Source organism: Vanessa atalanta, chromosome 15 (assembly GCF_905147765.1).
Source record: "Vanessa atalanta chromosome 15, ilVanAtal1.2, whole genome shotgun sequence".
Lineage (NCBI taxonomy): Eukaryota > Metazoa > Arthropoda > Insecta > Lepidoptera > Nymphalidae > Vanessa > Vanessa atalanta.
In genome coordinates this window covers 7,618,617-7,637,775 of record NC_061885.1, presented here as the reverse complement: position 1 = coordinate 7,637,775, position 19,159 = coordinate 7,618,617, and the positions used below count along the sequence as shown (strand labels likewise).

Below are 19,159 nucleotides of genomic sequence, written 5' to 3'. Positions count from 1 at the left end.
TTAAGTAGTTTTAAATTAGTTTTGGTTTCTTTTAAAATAAATTTTCTGTTTTTTAAATACAATCGTTACATGACAGAAATGGACCGCTTAGCCTATTTGTAGAATTTTAAAATTAGTAATAGGAAATCATATGCTATCCAGCAAATTAAAGTCTAAATCCAAATCACTTTGTGAATCAATCTAATAAATTAAAAAATTGCTTGTATAATTATTTTAATAAATAATATTTAAAGTGCTATTTTTTAACTTTATTATGTATCATGTACAATCTGTTTTTTTGACAATTCCTTTCGAGCGTCAAAAATATTCCCTTTACGTCAAAAATCACAACGCGATTGAAAGTTGTGCCAACGAAATATATTTAATGTATTTTATGAAGTATAATTAAGATGTACTCAAGCGACGATTACAATGAGGTTTGTTTATTTCATTTCGACTCTTTAATTTAAAAGTGACTGAATTATTAATTCAACATATCTAGCTAAAAATAACCTACCAGTTTTAAAAGATTGCATTTTTTATTTGGAGCTTAGTTTATTTTTCGTATTTAATCCGTTTTAGGTTGAATATTTCTTAAATATATATAAGGTTAAATATTTCTTAATTAAATATATATTATTAAATATTTTAGGGTGGTTATGAGTCCTACGGCGACTATGAGCCTCATACAGGAGACCCGCAATATGACTTGGAGTATGACAGATCATATTATCAAATGCCGGACATGGTAGGTATCTTTATGGCATACAATTTTTAAAGGTTAAATATATACTAAATACTATACTGTAACTGGGAAATTTTCATATTATATTGATTTCAGGTAAAAAAATTCCTTGTCTATTTTCGTAATATGATCACCGAGGGAATGACATTTGAGATTTTGAATTTATATGAAAATACATTCCCTAAACTTACTGAGCAGTATTTTGAAAATACCCCATGGCCAGATGAGAAAGAAGTCTCACCAGTTGTAGACAATGATCATGTAAGTTATATTACTTCTTTTCAGAACAAAGTATATTCATTTCTAATAAAATTCTACAGTCTATACTTAATACATTTTTAAAACAGTAAAGCCTTTAAAGTACTCTGAAAGATCACTGTAAATACTGTTAGAATCCACACGAATCAGTGTTAATAGTCAATGATTCGAAAATACACCTAAAGGTTACTGTTTTAAAAAAAAATCTTATTTTACCTCTATCTATAAAAAGAACAAACAAACAACAGCTATACACAAAAAAATAAGGTAACACTTGAGTGTATTAGAGTGTGATTGAACAGAAAGTGAAAATTTTAATAAACAGCAATAGAACTACTTAATTTAAACATTATTTTCTTTATAATTATAGGTGTTCATGATTCTCTACAAAGAACTTTACTTCCGTGATATCTATGCACGGGTACCAGGTGGGCCTAAACCTGAGCAAAGATTCTTGTCATTCTACAACTATTGTGACCTATTTAATTACATCCTCTCAGCTGAGAAACCAGTTCCTCTTGAATTGCCTGATCAATGGCTCTGGGAACTCATTGATGAATTTGTCTACCAGTTTCAATCTTTTGCTCAGTACAGGTAAAATACTTTGTTACTTTAGATAATTATTGAATATGTTCTGTGCCAATATAAAACAACATTTTTTTTAGATCCCGTACTTCTAAGTTAAGTCAAGCTGAGATTGAAGCTTTGAATACAGAGAACAAAGCATGGAATGTTCTTTGCATTCTGAATGTCCTGCACTCTCTTGTAGATAAATCTAACATCAAGCGTCAACTTGAGGTATTATTATTATTTTAATGTTTAAATTGAATTATACAAATAAACACTTATTATTTGATTTTTCTTTTTGTTTGAATAAAAGGTATATGTCACTGGTGGAGACCCAGATTCTGTGGCTGGAGAGTTTGGCCGTCACTCTCTTTACAAAATGCTTGGTTATTTCTCTTTGGTTGGTTTGCTACGGTTGCATTCTTTGCTCGGAGATTACTACCAAGCTATAAAGGTAATGTTTATATAAGTTTTATTGATTATTTTTTTAGTTTATTAATACCTTATAGAATACAATAGAAAATGAATAAAACAGTAAATGAAATTTGTAATGAATGTATAATTTTTGCATATTTATTATAGCACTAAAAGAACACAAGTAAATTATTTACGAATGTTGATCCAGGTCCTCGAAAATATTGAGCTCCACAAGAAGTCTCAATATTCCCACGTACCCGCCTGCCAGATCTCCACATCCTACTATGTGGGCTTCGCCTACATGATGATGCGTCGTTATGCCGACGCCATTCGCACGCTTTCTTCAGCTTTGCTTTACATGCAGCGCACTAAGCAGCTGTTCTCGACTCGTTCTTACCAAAATGATCAGATCAACAAACAAACAGAACAGATGTATCATCTGCTCGCAATCTGCTTGGTACTCCACCCTCAGTGTGTCGACGAGTCCATACAACAGGTTAGTCAAAAAAGATGTTTCTATGTAAATATCATATAAATGTTGTTATTAAATAATTACTTTTAAGGGTTACCAAAGTAAAATATATTTTTTTCCTTGTTTATATTATTAGTATATATTAATTATTAATTCCTCCAGAACTTTGACATGACTTAAGTATATGCATTTTCATTTGAGTAAATAATACAGTAATACAAAAGTTACAGATTGAATTAAAATTTCCATCATCACACCTCAGGTACTTCGTGAAAAGAACTACCACGAGAAGATGTTCAAGATGCAATATGGCGACCTCGGAGAGTTCGAGAGCTGCTTCACGTTCGCGTGCCCCAAGTTCCTGTCGCCCTGCCCTCCGCCCATCGAGCCAGGCTCCAACTACGGCCGCGACGCCGTCAAGCACCAGACGCAGGTCTTCATGGACGAGGTACGCCTCTAAATTATGATTTTTATTTGAATTGGCCTTATACGTAATTGCAAACAATTTCAATACAATGTCAAGGACACTGTCTATGACAAAGACCAATGTTATTTTCGGCGGATGAATTATATATTCATCATCATACAAATCTGCGTCGTTACATATATATTTTAAAAGGTTTAATGTAATGGAAAAAGTTATAATCTGTTATATCGGTTTCGTTTATGTAAAATGATGCACCTTTTTTTTAAATGTTAAGATATTTATTAATGTTTATTATTAGTAATAATACTATTGAGGCATATAAAGCCGGTTTACTGTCGTCCTAATTCATGACAGAGTTAGTTGTCTCTGGAGAAAATTAGGTTAGAAACATTTAAATTAAGATTAATTTTATCATTTACTTAACATATACAATTGTCTGTTTGTTATATTAAAATAACCTCTTTTTACTAAATGCATATGTATGTATACGTGGTACATATATCAAAATAACACTTTTTACAACTCTTGTCTGTCTGTCTGTTTGTTCCTAATCTAACCTAACCTAGCTAATCTCTGGAACGTCTGAAAAGATTTTGACGGGACTTTCACTGGCAGATCGCTGATGTAATAAGGAGTAACTTAGGCTACTTTCATTTTAGAATTATATATTAAAGTCACACTGCAATGTCCAAAGTCAATGAATACTGCCCAGTACCACGCGCAGCCCTCGCGCCGCCGTCACGTCGTGCCTCCCACCAACGATTTAATATCACAAAAGTTGCTTTATTCAGAATGAATAAGTTATAATAAAATCTGTGAACTGAACAATAACTTTTGTTAAATTCAAACGCGCACGAACGAAGCCGCGAGCTCAGGTAATTAATAAACGATTTCTGCTATGTATAAAATATTCCATCATTAGGTTCGCCAACAAAAAATGCTACCCACTATCCGCTCGTACCTCAAACTGTACACGACGCTGCCGCTGGCCAAGCTGGCCGCCTTCATGTCGGCGGCTCGAGGCGGGGAGCGCGACGCAGCTCGCGAGCATGCCGCGCTCGCCATACACCTGTTGTGCTTCAAGCACAAGATGAAGAACGTAGTATGGACCAAGGGCCCGAGTGGACTCGACGGCAGGTTCCAGAGTGGATCTGAGGTATTATTTTTTACATATATATCCTGCAAGTCAAGTGGTATAGTAATATAAATGTCTTAATTTATAGTTCATGTGATATTTTTATACTTCATTTTTGAAACAAGCAATGGTATTGTGAAAACTATGTCAGCTGTAATAACATTTGTATGAATTTTTAATCAAATTACATATTAACATTAATTCTATGCTAAGTAAAAAATAAGAATTTTTAATGCAATTGAGAAAACTACTCATTTTTATTTTTAATTCACAGTTGGACTTCTACATTGATAATGACATGATCCACATTGCGGACACAAAGGTGGCTCACCGTTATGGCGATTTCTTTATTCGCAAGCTTCTTAAGTTTGAAGAACTCAACCGCAAATTGCATCATATTAAAATATAAATATCTTTTGTAATGTATTATTGTACCATTACATTTAAATAAAAAACTAAAAAAATATTTTATATTTTATTTTATATTTACAATCTTGGTCTATAATGTATAAATTTACGGCTTCTCTTATAAAACTTTTTTGGTTCAACAATTTTCATGTTTTCCCTTTGTATGGGTGTTGGATTTGGTTCGACGAATTGCTTCCAAGGATGTTCAGGCTTTAAAACTTCTTCAACATTCATTTCTTTTAACCAATTATTGTATATGTTATTAAATCTCTTGTAAGCTGCCATAAATATAGGACTTTCTCGTTGTTCTCTATTATTCTGAAACATTTTATATTAATAATGAACACATTCAACAATATGTGAATTAAAACTAAACTAAATAATTTGTGACTACCTTCTCTATTATGTGTAAACATTTATCATTAAAACCTTCCAAATGTTTTATAAATACATCATTAACTCTCAAATCTTCCTGCTTCACAATATTCATTATGTATAATATATATCCAAATTGTGTTTGTCTTGTACCATTTTTTAACAAGGTCCCCAAAATTTCAATATTGACTCTGCAAAATGATATGTTATAAAATATGTATCACAATTCAATTCACAAGAAAGCAAAAGAATAAATATAGAAAACAGATAGAATAAATATTCTTTGAGTAATAATAATAAAATAGTTCTGCAATAATGTATATTGCAGTATATTTATTAAGATACATGCATGGCCCATGTGCCTATGCACATGGCCCATTTGTTGGACTGCCCATAGACATTGATGCCGCAAGAAAAATTAACCATTCCTTACATTGGGAACTAATATGGTTTGAAGGGTGAGTAAGCCAGTGTAATTATAGGTACAAGAGACATAACAACTTAGTAGTGAGGTTGGTGGCACATTGGAGATGTAAACAAAGTTTAAAAATTTCTTATACCGTCAATCAGTGGTGGTGAAATGGTCAATCTAATTTAAATAAAAAATTTAAAGTATATTTTTCCGAGTTTATACTTACTTTAACTGATTCTCTTTCATTTCAGAGAGTAAACTCTCAGCTTTTTCTTTTGTATCACAAGTCATGGCTAATACACCATAAGTCATAATATTTGCTTTTAATTTATGTTTTTTGTTTAAAGGGTGTCGCTGGCGTGATTTACTATCCTTCTCCATTATATTCCTTACCTCCTAAAATACAAAAATAATTAACAGAGGCATAAAATAATAGTAACAATTTTTATTTTTTATCCCACTTACTATTGCATTATTATAGTCTAATCTTAGACATCTTCGTTTAATAAGCATATTGTAGAAATCTATATCAGCTTTAATCTTAAGTATTTTCATAGTATCCATTAATTTATTCTCAGCTTCTATACTATCATCTATGACATAGAGCATTTGTGTAAATGTTTTGATGTTTGGTTTTACCGAATATGCTTCCATTTCTTTAAGGAAATCATCTTGTCCACCTATCATGGCAAATTTATCTTGTGCTGTGTGCACATCTTGAAATGCTAAGACTTCATTGATATTTACTATTTTTGAAAGTAAATTTGGTAATGTCCTCTCTGGTATTTGTAGAAGCAGCTTTTTCTGACTTTGTATTAATTCGATGTGAAAACCATCTTGATTCAAGCTACCTGCACTAGAATTGTTTTCTTGTGTATCTATCATCACAATGCTATCTTTTGTTCTATTATATTCTGCCTGTCTGGTTAGCTCTTTATCTTTTTCATCTAATAATTCAGTTTTAACTTTAGCTTTAGTTTCAATTGAATCTATGTTTGAATGAGAGGGACTAGCTGATGGATTGGCTTCAATTTGTAATTGTTGAGGTTTTACATCTAAAAGCAAATTCTGTTCTTGTATAATACCTATTATATCAAGCACATCCTCTTTGGTGCCTAAATTACAATCCTTTACACATTTAAGCATCAAATTAAATGAATAAAGATTTGGTTTTTCTTTCATTTTCAACATTTTCCTCCAGACAATGAGTGCTTGTTTCAATCCAGACTCTTTGTTAGCTATACAAGCTTGAAGTAAATGGTTAAAAGTATGGACTCTAATTTTTATTTTTTTAGAAATCATTTCATCAACAATCTTAAATGCTGTTGGTAAATCCGACAATCTACCAAATGTTTTAATCATAACATTGAAAATGGTTATATTAGGTTCTATACCTTTTTCAATCATGAGACTTCTTAAATGGGTTGCCATTTTTAAGCCATAAGAAGGAAAGGGACTATTCATACATGATTCAAATAAACATGTATAAGTGTCTCCTGTTGGTTTAAGAGCACGTCTTTTCATATCATTAAACAATTTGAAAGCTTTCTTTGTATATCCTACTTCAGCACAAGCTCCGATTAATATGTTATAAATATAATTTTCGGGTTTAACTCTATCTTCTTTAAGCATCTTAATTTCTAGTACATCTATAGCATCTTTTATCCTCTTATATTTTAAATACTGCTTTATTAAATCTGCGTACTGCTTGGTAGACAATTTTTGAGAATTCAGTGGAATATTTTGCAGAAACTGTTCCTCTTTAATATCGCCTTCATCTTCTAACGTCTCCTTAATGATTGGGCCACTTAAAGTTCCAAAAGAATCGGGATCCCCTACATATTCTATACGGTCTTCTGTTCTATTTTTTTTAATGTCGTTTATTTTTTTCGGTGTTATCGACGTACATAATAAGTTTTGGCGTAATATTACATTACTACTTCTTATATTTTTTAAAAGATTCAGACAACGTAATGCCATTTTGTATGATTTAAAAATTGTTTTTCACTTAAATAAAAGCAAATATTATTGAATTATATAAAAACGGCGAAATAAAACAATATTTAACTCATTTTCATATTGTTATTAAAAATAACCTCCAAAATCAATTAGGTCTGTAGAAAAGAAAATATTTACATCGAAGTTTTTACGAGTCGGCCGACGGCCAGTGCTGCCAGATTTGAGTCTATGACTCAAGCCAATTTTACTCGAGCCAATTTTGATATAGTTAACTCAAATTCACCTTTTAATTTAATACTAAATTATTTACTTTTCATAATGAGATGTTTGTTACATTACATTTACATTAACAGCCTGTAAATTTCCCACTACTGGGCTAAGGCCTCCTGTCCTTTTGAGGAGAATTTATGAGCATATTCCACTACGCTGATACAATGCGGGTTGGTGGAATACACATGTGGCAGAATATCGTTGAAATTAGCCACATGCAGGTTTCCTCACGATGTTTTCCTTTACCGCCATGCACGAGATGAATTATAAATAAAAATTAAGCACATGAAAATTCAGTGGTGCTTGCCTGGGTTTGAACCCGAAATCATCGGTTAAGATGCACGCGTTCTAACTACTGGGCCATCTCGGATTAATATGAGAAACATTATTTTAGCAATAAACTAAATGGCAAATACACGTTCAATTGCCAGTTTATTGCTAAAATAATGTTTCTCATATCAATCCAGATTATAATAAATATGAGCTTTACTATTGCTCTTGATCTATTTTTGAGGTGATAACTTCTTACGGGAGGATTAACAAATTCGTTACGTAGCGCGTTACAGCGCCATTGTATCTAGCTTCCCTTTCTCTTACGCATGTTGCAGCGGTATACAGGAATTAATGATACTAATAATGGACATACACAAAAATCTTCTGTACATATTCAAGAATTGTAACTAAGAATAAAATATGTTTTATAATCATTAAAAGTTTTTTTTTTATGTTATAGGGGGAAAACGAGCAGGAGGCTCTGGATCTGGCTGATGGAAAGTGATTACCACCGCCCATGGACATCTGCAACACCGGGGGGGGGGGGGGGGGGTTTGCAGGTGCGTTGCCGGATTTTATTCATAAATAACCTTTCCTTACATTATCATATTAATATACGTAAAATTTAAGTAATAACCTAAGCTTTTCTCAAGTTAAGCAATTTAAATATTAAATAGTTCGACTAAGTTATCACTTCTGTCGGGTGTCCGGAGATATACGTGAGATACGCACATAAATTTTTTTAAAGTTGTTTTTTTTGGTATTTCAACTGTTCATTAACTTTCATTGTTCGACTAACTTATTTTTTTGTAATAAAACACAATTTAAAATTGAATTCTCTACGCATAAAATAACGAAAGCCACGACGACGATTGCATATCATATTATCGTTGAGGCTCAAAAATCTTCGGTACTGGCCAACCTAATGTTGCTTTAAGTAGAGCCATATCACTAGAAGGTATCGTTTTTGAAGAATTAAATTATAATAATGGAAAAGACGAGTGACCGTACAGCAATGATGCATTAATCGAAATTAACAGACCTAGAAACATGTCTAGCTACCATTTTTTTTTCTCCTGCACTGATATTCTTTCCCCTAAATTATTTGTCTGTATAAACTGATTGACAATTATTAATCAATTGACAATTGACATTGAAAGGCAAATTATTTCGTGTAAACACGTGCTGCTACCTAAATTTTAATATTTAACGCCTGGTATTGAAAAGAAATTGTAATATTAAAAATTAGAAATGTCTAATATACAAGAAGATCACATGGAAGAGAGCTCCTCTGGAAGTGAAGATGAAGATATGGACGAGGGTGAAGAGGGAAGTAATGATGAAGACACTCGCCCCAATACTTACTTACCCGATCAGCCTTTAAAACAGGATGAACATTTAATATGTGATCAGTCGGCTTACGTAATGCTTCATCAGGCACAAACGGGTGCACCTTGCCTCAGTTTCGATATTATTACTGATAATCTCGGCAACGATAGACATGAGTTCCCAATGACAACTTATTTAGTTGCCGGTACTCAGGCATCCAGCGCACAATTGAACAAGTACGTTTTAAATTTGTCATTATTTACTTCATAACGTATTTACTATACTAAATAATATGTTTTATATATATCTAAATGTTTTTCTTAGTCTCTTAGTTGTCAAAATGTCAAATCTACATCCAACTTCAAAACCAGAGAATGAAGAAAATTCAGAAGATGAGGATGACGATGATGATGATGAGGATGAAGAGGAAGATGAGGAAAAAAAGCCTCAAATGACATTCTCATTTATAAAACACCAAGGATGTGTCAATAGAATTAGGGTATGATTTTTAAGAGAATACTTAATATTTTTAAAATATTGATTATACCTATTTTATTAATTTATTGAAAATTAAATATAATTTCAGGCAACAAATTTTAAAAATTCTGTTTTGGCAGCAAGTTGGTCAGAACTGGGCAGAGTGGATATTTGGAACATAACTCAACAGTTACAAGCTGTAGATGAGCCTACTCTGCTTGAAAGGTACAATCTGGATACTGTTAATAACCCAGTGAAACCATTGTATTCTTTTAATGGACATCAACAAGAAGGTTTTGGTATTGACTGGTGCCCAACAGAACAAGGTGTAAGTTAAATGTTTCTGATATATATGTATATATATATACTGTTAACATTATTATAAGAGAAAATTTTGTTTATTAAACTTGATTTTGTTATATAGGTATTAGCTACTGGTGATTGTAGGAGAGATATACACATATGGAAACCAAATGAAGGAGGTACTTGGACAGTGGATCAACGTCCATTGATTGGTCATACAAGCTCTGTTGAAGATATACAATGGTCACCTAATGAAAGGTACATTTGCCATATGGTCTAAATTTAAGTTAATTAAAATAAAAAAGTGTTTATTTGTAACAATGTTAATGCTTACAGAAATGTATTAGCATCATGTTCAGTAGACAAGACTATAAGAATATGGGATACAAGAGCACCACCCCACAAAGCTTGCATGCTGACAGCTGAAAATGCTCATGAAAATGACATAAATGTTTTGTCATGGAATAATAAGGAGCCATTTATTGCTAGTGGTAAGTTTGTTACATATACATTATATTATAAACTTGGTCAGTTTATATGGTTGAATCTGTAAGTCTCAGTTACTACAAGTCCAAAGAATATTATGTATGATAAATTTTTTTAATAATACAAAGTAGCAGAGAAGTAACAATAGTATAACTCAAGCTCCAAATGCAACTACTATAGCGGTCAGCAGTATTTCATGTCAATTTTGCCTAGAATATAACATATTTCAATATTTTTTAGGCGGAGATGATGGTTTTCTTCATATTTGGGATTTAAGGCAGTTCCCCAGTAACACACCTGTGGGTACATTCAAACATCATACAGCCCCAATCACTTCAGTTGAATGGCATTGGTCAGAACCTAGTGTTTTGGCATCAGCTGGTGAGGACAACCAAGTTGCCCTCTGGGATTTAGCAGTTGAAAGAGATGATGAAGAAGTTGTAGATGAAGAGTTAAAGGTATATTGTTACTTAATAATATTATAATATTAAGTAAGCTTATTAAATGTATTTATTCTAATCATTTGTTAATAGTTTCTTCTAAGAGAGAAGTTTGAATGACTTGTTAAAATTTGTTTCAGAATCTGCCACCACAGTTACTATTCATTCATCAAGGACAAACTGACATCAAAGAACTTCATTGGCATAAACAAATTCCTGGGGTTATAGTGACCACTGCACATACAGGTTTTAATATATTTAAAACTATTAGTGTATAAAATAAAATGTTAAAAACAAAAAAATGTTTAATTTAAATATTCAAGTAAAGCTTTCATGATTTTCTGATATTGTAACTTATTAGATTCTATCATTATTGGTTTGAACCATTGCTAAGTTAACAAGATGACGAATTGTTGGTCTGCCATGAGGGCAATTCTGTAAAAAAAGAGATTTTTGAACATTATAAATATATATTTATTTTTGACACTTGCCTATGAGTACTAGACTATGACAAGCTAGTAGGTAGGTTGTACATAGTTAATTTATTTGGTGGCTTTGTGCAGGCACATTTCATCATGCTGCCCTTATGAAATATATAACCTACTCAATCATAATACCAACCTACATTTCGGCTTTGAGCCAATTAAATTACTGGTATAACATCTTAAATATATTTGTTGTTTAAATATTACTAAAGTCAATTTAAAAAGTACAATCAAATTACCCAGGGTTTATCAATTTCAGCCATGTGATCAACTAGTTGACGCATGTCAGATTTACCTAAAGCTGTCCCAATCATGACAGATTTTCTACAAGCTCTAGATGCAAACATAGCTCTAACTCGACTAGGCCTACAGTATTCAGATTGGTTTTCCTAAAACAATAAAAAAATTATAAATGTTGAATTTTTAAAAACAAAATTTCATCAAGATAGTTATTTATACCAACTTTTAACATAAACAGAAGCTCTTCAATGTCATCCTTACCAAATATCCAATTTTTTGACATTGGGATTGTTAAAAGTTTAACTCGTTTAGTAGGTGGAGCATCTTCATCTATCTTAAAAGTAAAACCATTCTTTTTGAAAACACCCACATTATCCATTAATATTTGTTCATTGACACCTGTTAGCTCTAGTTGTTGTGGACTAAAAATTAAAGTATACCTTTCTCATATAAATATATGATACAAATTGAATTAAAAATTCAATTTTAATCATATACAGTTAAATTTAGTAATATTTACTTACATAACAAGTTTCTGACTTGTTAATTCTGTTGTTTTTTGTAATGTTTCGAAATTATAAATTTCATCAGTCGCATGTTGGTCTATTATAAACAGATCATCATCTAACTTAGTTATTATAAAGCCTAAATTGAATTGACCTACAATTGACATATTTTTAAATGATTCTTTTGATATTTCCTTACTTAATTCTTCTTCACATTTCTTGTTAAAAACTGGATTAATGACTGATTTAAATTTTATCCTATCAGGGTTAGATTTAGCAAAATTACTGTCACATAAATTTGCTACTTTTTTAATATCTTCTAGGGAAGTCTTCAAAATTACAGATTTTCTTGCATGTTTGCCTAGGTCATCTTTATCAGTTACTACTTTTTGTATTTTAGATTTTGGTGTTTCTATTTCTGCACATTTTGTTTTGCAATATATAGTATAGGATTCTTCACAAACACTATCTGAAATATTTTTTATTGAATCAGGAGAATGATTATCATCAGTAGATAAATTGTCTTCTTCAATTTTATTTCCTTCTGAAATTTTCTTAGTCTTTGCATCAGTTGTATCTGCATTTTCAAGTTCAGATAAGTTATTTATGGGTAAAGACTTTGATTGAGTTTCATAAGATACTTCACTTTCTAGTATATCTTCTTCATTAGGATTATAACTTTTTTTTATACTTATAAAGTTATCTAAATTTGATGAAGATTTTCTCTTTAATCCTGATTTTCCAGATGAATCAGCTTTATTATCCATAGATAGTTCAGATTGATTACTAAATTGTTTTAAGAATGAGTTAAAAATTCTTGGTTGTTTAAGTTCAGGTTCAAGTGTTTGAGTAAGAAAGGATGTTGTTTCAACTTTTATTGTTCGAGGCACATTTTCAAAAAGTTTTGCTAATGAAGCCTTCAGGACATCCAAAATAAACTTCTCCTTTGTTAAAAATACTTTCCTCTTATCTGGAGTGACATTTACATCTACTGATATTCTTTCCACATTAATATTAAGAAAAATAAAAGGATATTGATTAGGGTTGTACTGCCTATAAATTTCATTTACCAGTTTTATAACTTTAGTAGGTTCACAAGGTCTTGAATTAACGAAAAAATATTGTCTATCTGTGCTTGATCGACCACAACCATGTGCACAAGAAGAGATATATCCTACAAGCTCTACAGGATCAGGTAAGTTCTTATAACCTTGTGTCTTTTGTGTACTTGTTATAATTTCTTGTGAAATTTTCGTTTCATCATTTTGTGCATCATTTGAATCTTCAGATAAATCTATTTCTACATCTTCTATATTGATACTTTCATTGTTATCTTTTACCCCTCCAGATAAACCCTTAAATATATTATCTTTTATATTGGATGCATACTCTGATTTTATTTCAAATATATTTTGTAATTGTTTAATGCCAAAAATACAAGCAATATTATCTTTATAAGATAAAGATCCTTGAGTAGCTACAACTGTTGATTTACTTGAAGCACTAACATGGTTAGTGCAGGTTATCCTAAAATAGAAAAATGTAGGACTAGTTGCTGTGGCAATAATTATATAAAAAATAGCATTAGTGTTATTATTTTACTTATTATATTATATGTAAGCTCAACTATGTATGTTATACTATTTAGAAATATAGTCATTTAAAAATATTAAATAAAACCTATATTTTTAATTACTTACTTAACTCCTACTGATATTAAACAATATGCATATAGTAAGTTTGTCATTTTATTGAACTCTCTTTTAGCATTCTTGTGGAATTCCTTTTTCCTTACTGGCAGAGAACAAAACAAATTTGACAAAGAGACAGTTGTTCCAATTTGCCGGGAACATGGTGTCTTATTTGTTATATTTCCTTTATGATCATACTGTATTTTAGTAGCTGAAGATAATTTATAAATGATATAATAGTATATACTCATATTTGAGTTTAATTTATAGCTGATAAGGCTAAATTGTAAAGCAACAGCTTATTTTAAAGATATTAAAATATTGATTGGTAAGATATTTAAAGAATACATACCAAATTGAGAACTTTCATGTCTAGTAGTGATTGTAAGGTCTGCTAATGAACATAAAGAACTTAATGCTTCTCCTCTAAAACCGAAACTTGATACTCCTAGCAAATCAGAGTAATCATTTAGCTTTGAGGTATGGTATTTTAATGCTGAAAAATTGAATATACAGTTTACTTAGAATTATACATAGTCTTTTTATAAATATCTCTGATAGGAAGGTTATAATATGGCAAAGTTATTTTTACAATATAGTTGGCTTAACAGAATATAAATTAACATCATAAATTTAAATTAGCTTGTAAAAATATATTTAGAATATATACACATTTAGGTTTATATAATAAAAGGCAAACATGCCTTTTATATATAATATTATATATATACAATATGATATCAATAGGACATGATTTGGGAAATATCTTTTTTAATATCTTTAAACCTAATTAGAATTTTGAGAGAGTTAAATCCAACAGGATCTGCATAGCACATAGAAAATATTTTAAAAATCGACATAACATAATATTGCATACTTAGAGCTGAAAAATTATCTTCTGTTACACCTGATCCATTATCCGTAACTTCAATTAAGTCAATACCATAATTTTTAATTCTTATATCAATATTTGTGGCACCAGCATCTAGCGAATTTTCTACTAATTCTTTAACTGCTACTGCTAAACTAAGCACCACCTACAATAAGATTACTTGAGATAAATTTTATTTACTTGAATTTATTCAAAGTAAGGCCATTTATTTATTTTTTAATTAAAATTCAGTTGCTTTTTATTATAATGTTAACAATATTTTGCCAGATATCGTATCGCAAAATGTTATTAGTTTAACATTTCTAATAACAACAAATTACGCAAAAAGCTATATGTTATCAATCAACATGAGTTAATTTTTATCTTTTCAAATTACTAACAGTAAAACTATTGAAATTGGTTCCTTTAGTATAAGATCACAGACTAATATATTTAAAAAGTAGCAACAATTTATACTGCACCTGGCCAGAACATATTTTGTGCACGGTGTCTTTGTTAATAGGTTTAATACCATTAACTTGAACTCCGGATAAATCATTTATATCTTCCATGATTACTATAGATTTCTCACCAATGCACAAAGCTAAAATAATTTAAAAAAACAAAACAATTATAATTAAAAAATTAAAAAACTTTATTACAATTACATAGTTTCCACTTCCATACAACTTCCATATTCCCGCTCTTCATGAGTCAAAATGTCATTAATTTTGGATACGTTCCACTAAACACAATTGCACTCACGACCACATAGAAATAACAAAAATAAGTACGAATAAATTTTTGATTGGACAATGAACAGTTGATAAAGCACAAAATATATATAAAAAAAAATTTATTTGATCAATTGATCAAGAATCGATAATGAAAATACGAATGCGATTCGTCTTCACTTGTCGAGGAATGTTTAAGAAAATAGGCAAATAGGTATGTGATATGTCAAATTCCCTTTTTATGTGTCAGACTGTCACTGTCAGTAAAGTTCGAGACTTTCTAGTATATACGCAGTTTTTCCTTTATCATCGACTTGCTGTGGAGGCAGGAACAAAAGATTTTTAGTTTATTATTAAAAAATGTCTTTAAATACCGCTCATGCTGATCATGGCGTTTTAATACATGCTGGAGAAGTGTAAGTATTCCATAATTTCACAAATACAATAACAAACACTTAACTTGATGCAATCAATATTTTTATTTACACCTTATGACTCATAGTATACGTTTTACAGGCCAAAAAAAATCCTAAAAAAAAGAACTTAGAACAGCTACAACAAATTAGATTTTCAAATACTCATTACCATTTTAATTATAATTTCGTTATACTTTATTTTTGTCACGATGAGATTATAAAGTAGAAATTCTATATATTTACAAGTCCCTAATCGTATTTTTTTTTGGATAGGTATATCTCCTTGCTGTATAATAATTATTAATATTTATAATATTACAGTTACTGGTATATTCATGGTATTTTTTCAGTATCATCTTATTTTCCGATAATGTAACTGTGGAATTCTATGGAAATGAGACATCTGAATTTAAAGGCACAAAAAATGGTCGTATGTATCTTACAACTCATCGCATGATATACAACTCAAAGGCTAATTCAGATGCACTTCGGTCATTTAGTTTTCCTTTCATAGCACTACAAGATGTAAGTATTACGAAATGATAATGCAAATAGTTGCCAATGAAATTTCTTAAATTAATAGTAATGAAATTTAATACCATGTTTTTAGGTGACTGTGGAGCAACCTATGTTTGGTGCAAATTATATCAAGGGGAAAGTAAGGGCACAACCAAATGGGAATTTCATTGGAGAAGTCAAATTTAAACTAACATTCAAGTCTGGAGGAGCAATTGAATTTGGACAGGCTATGCTAAAAGCAGCACACCTTGGTAAATATAATCCTAATTAGTTATACAATAGAATTTTAGAATTAATATTTACTTTTATCTATCAAGTTTATTTCAGTATCAATATTCTATGCAGCTATAAAACATTGACAAATATGAGTCATATTTATATAAAGATTTGATTTTTGAAAATTTATGTTTTCTGGGGACTTTACACTTGCTTGGCCTATTAAAGAATCCAGAATCCATGCTGAATATTAAACCATTTATTCCAATTATAAATTTTAAAAATTAATTTACTTTTGACCCCATTGCCAGTCAAGTTTTCCTAATACATTGCCTAATCTACATGTTAAATATAGAATGATTCTACATTTAAAAATAACCAAGGTGATAAATGATTTTGATAATTTGATCCTATAATCATTTAAATTACTTTAATATGTCTTCTCAATGTCATCCAGACATTCTTAATGAATTTTTATCTGTTCCTGGAAAACAGTAAACAATAAAATTGCTTATTGAGTTTATAAAGGAATAGTTATATAATCAAGTGTTAATTTTGTTAATCTATTATTAATTACTTTTAATTGTGTTTAAAGTTAGATAGGTTAAGTTTAGGTTGAAAATAAGAACAAATTGATTGCTGTATCAAGAATAATGAGTTAATATTATTATACTAAGATTTATAAAAGGGTTATAATTTAATTTTACAATTATTAAAATTATAATGCGTTTATATCAGCATCAAGGCACACTTCACCGAATGCACCACCACCACCTTACACTCCACCTTCTGGACCTTGGTATGCTGCCCCTCCTCCGGCGTACGCTCCTCCACCACAAGGATATTATGGCTGGGTGCCACCATATACTGTAAGTAAAAGACTTATAACCTACATATATAAATGAAACTAGCTACTGTATGGTTGTTCATACATTATGTTTGTTGATGAAAATACTTATATTTTTTTACATTAATTTATATTAATTATCAATTACTATTAAGACACAAAAAAGTAAATCTTTTTAACAGGCATTTCCCGATCAACCATCTCCAAACTCTGTCTTCGTATCGAATAATCCACCTCCTTACCCTGGTGTGATGGGTGCTACATATCCACCGGGAGCAGGATTCTCCGGTGCTGCTGGCCTTAGCCCCACAGGTGTGCAAAACAATGGTTATCCGGGTAATATGCCACCACCGGGCTACCCGGGTAATGCAAACATGCCGCCTCCAGGCTACCCAGGCGGCTTTGTCCCAGGTGCACCCAGCATGTCATCAAGTGGTAAGATCTATTAGTTAATATATACAGTGAGTTTTATAAAATTATTGACAATTTTACAGGTTATTACATAGCACTTGTCAAGTGGATATAACATAACTTACAAACTCAAACCAAGGTATTACCTTTCTTAATGTTTAAAAATGTTTGCTAAAATGAGTAACACACACACACACTCACACTTCTATATTAACATAATGCTAGTTAATAAGTTATACTAATCTTTCCTAGGGTTTTGTCCTAATAATTCACAATAATTGTAGTCATAGTCCCTGCAGTTGTTTGATGGAGGTCCACAATAATTGATAAATAAACTGATGTTTATTTTGTAATGATTATTAATTTATGTTCCCTTGGGTCAAATTGTCAATAATTTTTATTTAACCATTTAATCTTCATCACATTAACAGATATACCTTCACAGACTTCCTTAACAAGTGGATTTATTATTGTGACTGTGAATTGTATTTTTGAGATTAAGAAAACATATAGATTTAGATGTTTGTAGATAGATATATCATAACAATGCTACTAATGTTGCTCATTTTGTTGATAGTGTACTTTACTTGTTATAAACAATTTTAGTAATTCAAGCAGATTTTCATGTAATAATAGTATAAAACATAATCATAGTGTATGAAGATTATAGAGTAGTTTAAATAATAATTCCAGATGCTAAAGCAGCAGAGGCAGCTCAGAGTGCTTACTATGATCCAAATAAGCCCCAAACAGCTTATGTACCACCACCCTACAATGTAAGTTATTATATAGGCAGATGTAAATTAATACTTTGTAGATTCTGAACAATAAGTAGTATTCATTTATTTAATTACAATATTATTACTATACTCAGAATATATAAATATGTTATTAGTCAACATATTAAAAAAAAAAGAAACAACAAATTGATGAAGAGACATGTACATTGCACATGTCTCATTTCATGATTCTTGATGGCAAAATTATTTAGATATATAAATATGTATTATATGATAAACAGAATATTGTTTTACAGGATCAACCACCGACTTATCAGGAGTCTACGTCAAAGAAAGACAACTAATGCACTGTCCTCACTACCACATGGACACTCCCCGCCACACGGCTTATTTTAACTCAAATGAGACTTAATAAGCTTTGTATGTTTCACAAAAATAAAGTGTTGCAATTATTTAATAATGTTAAAAATATTTAGTTGCTTTAACGCATTCCAGTATTGTATGGTGGCTAATAAAGAGTGCTGTTAGAATATTATAAGGCTGTGTTTAATCACATACAAGCTAAACATTTTTGTTACCAAAGCATAAAAAATATATAAAGATATTCATTGGTATTAAAAAGTATTTTATAAAATAAACAATTATAGCGTTTTTGATATTCTTTCATTGTTTCTGTTTTTTAACATATTATATAATTATGTAAATATACTAATCTATTTAATGAAAGTTAGAGCTATTTTGCTATAGAAAA

At 30.5% G+C, this 19,159-nt stretch overlaps 5 protein-coding genes across 8 annotated transcripts; 3 read left to right on the top strand and 2 right to left on the bottom strand.

Moving 5' to 3' along the window:
* The first annotated feature begins 298 nt into the window (after positions 1–298).
* On the top strand, positions 299–4,434 carry LOC125069249 (eukaryotic translation initiation factor 3 subunit L). The gene is made up of 10 exons (XM_047678674.1): positions 299–416; positions 632–727; positions 821–985; positions 1,353–1,576; positions 1,648–1,780; positions 1,863–2,003; positions 2,175–2,462; positions 2,701–2,886; positions 3,788–4,021; positions 4,275–4,434. The coding sequence occupies exons 1-10, from the start codon at positions 390–392 to the stop codon at positions 4,407–4,409; spliced, it is 1,629 nt and encodes a 542-aa protein (XP_047534630.1). The 5' UTR covers positions 299–389; the 3' UTR covers positions 4,410–4,434.
* A 34-nt stretch (positions 4,435–4,468) lies between these two features.
* Positions 4,469–7,277, bottom strand: LOC125069248 (pentatricopeptide repeat-containing protein 1, mitochondrial). Its single transcript, XM_047678673.1, has 4 exons — positions 5,661–7,277; positions 5,422–5,591; positions 4,803–4,974; positions 4,469–4,726 (listed from the first exon to the last, which is right to left on the bottom strand). Exons 1-4 carry the CDS (start codon positions 7,173–7,175, stop codon positions 4,487–4,489), a joined length of 2,097 nt encoding a protein of 698 aa, XP_047534629.1. The 5' UTR covers positions 7,176–7,277; the 3' UTR covers positions 4,469–4,486.
* A 1,574-nt stretch (positions 7,278–8,851) lies between these two features.
* LOC125069299 (glutamate-rich WD repeat-containing protein 1) lies at positions 8,852–11,219 on the top strand. Its single transcript, XM_047678741.1, has 7 exons — positions 8,852–9,262; positions 9,351–9,525; positions 9,613–9,831; positions 9,928–10,064; positions 10,143–10,297; positions 10,533–10,750; positions 10,873–11,219. The coding sequence occupies exons 1-7, from the start codon at positions 8,949–8,951 to the stop codon at positions 11,008–11,010; spliced, it is 1,356 nt and encodes a 451-aa protein (XP_047534697.1). The 5' UTR covers positions 8,852–8,948; the 3' UTR covers positions 11,011–11,219.
* LOC125069298 (mismatch repair endonuclease PMS2) lies at positions 11,023–15,426 on the bottom strand. Of its 2 annotated transcripts, XM_047678739.1 has the most exons (9): positions 15,213–15,426; positions 15,008–15,129; positions 14,532–14,691; positions 14,007–14,150; positions 13,664–13,865; positions 11,982–13,490; positions 11,681–11,879; positions 11,457–11,606; positions 11,023–11,167 (listed from the first exon to the last, which is right to left on the bottom strand). In XM_047678739.1, the coding sequence occupies exons 2-9, from the start codon at positions 15,095–15,097 to the stop codon at positions 11,090–11,092; spliced, it is 2,532 nt and encodes an 843-aa protein (XP_047534695.1). In that variant the 5' UTR covers positions 15,098–15,129; positions 15,213–15,426; the 3' UTR covers positions 11,023–11,089. The 2 variants fall into 2 exon arrangements, with proteins under 2 accessions (XP_047534695.1, XP_047534696.1); XM_047678740.1 differs by lacking the exon at positions 11,023–11,167 and having other exon boundaries at positions 11,464–11,606; positions 11,719–11,879; positions 15,008–15,426.
* Positions 15,427–15,523: 97 nt separating this feature from the next.
* On the top strand, positions 15,524–18,848 carry LOC125069463 (WW domain-binding protein 2). 3 transcript variants are annotated; one of them, XR_007119840.1, is made up of 8 exons: positions 15,524–15,675; positions 16,026–16,200; positions 16,286–16,445; positions 17,149–17,279; positions 17,440–17,569; positions 17,752–17,807; positions 18,362–18,444; positions 18,705–18,848. XR_007119840.1 is itself a non-coding variant. In XM_047678966.1 (7 exons), the coding sequence occupies exons 1-7, from the start codon at positions 15,620–15,622 to the stop codon at positions 18,750–18,752; spliced, it is 906 nt and encodes a 301-aa protein (XP_047534922.1). In that variant the 5' UTR covers positions 15,524–15,619; the 3' UTR covers positions 18,753–18,848. The 3 variants fall into 3 exon arrangements, 1 of the variants encoding a protein (XP_047534922.1); XM_047678966.1 differs by lacking the exon at positions 17,752–17,807 and having other exon boundaries at positions 17,440–17,692; XR_007119839.1 differs by lacking the exon at positions 18,705–18,848 and having other exon boundaries at positions 17,440–17,807; positions 18,362–18,442.
* Positions 18,849–19,159: the final 311 nt, after the last annotated feature.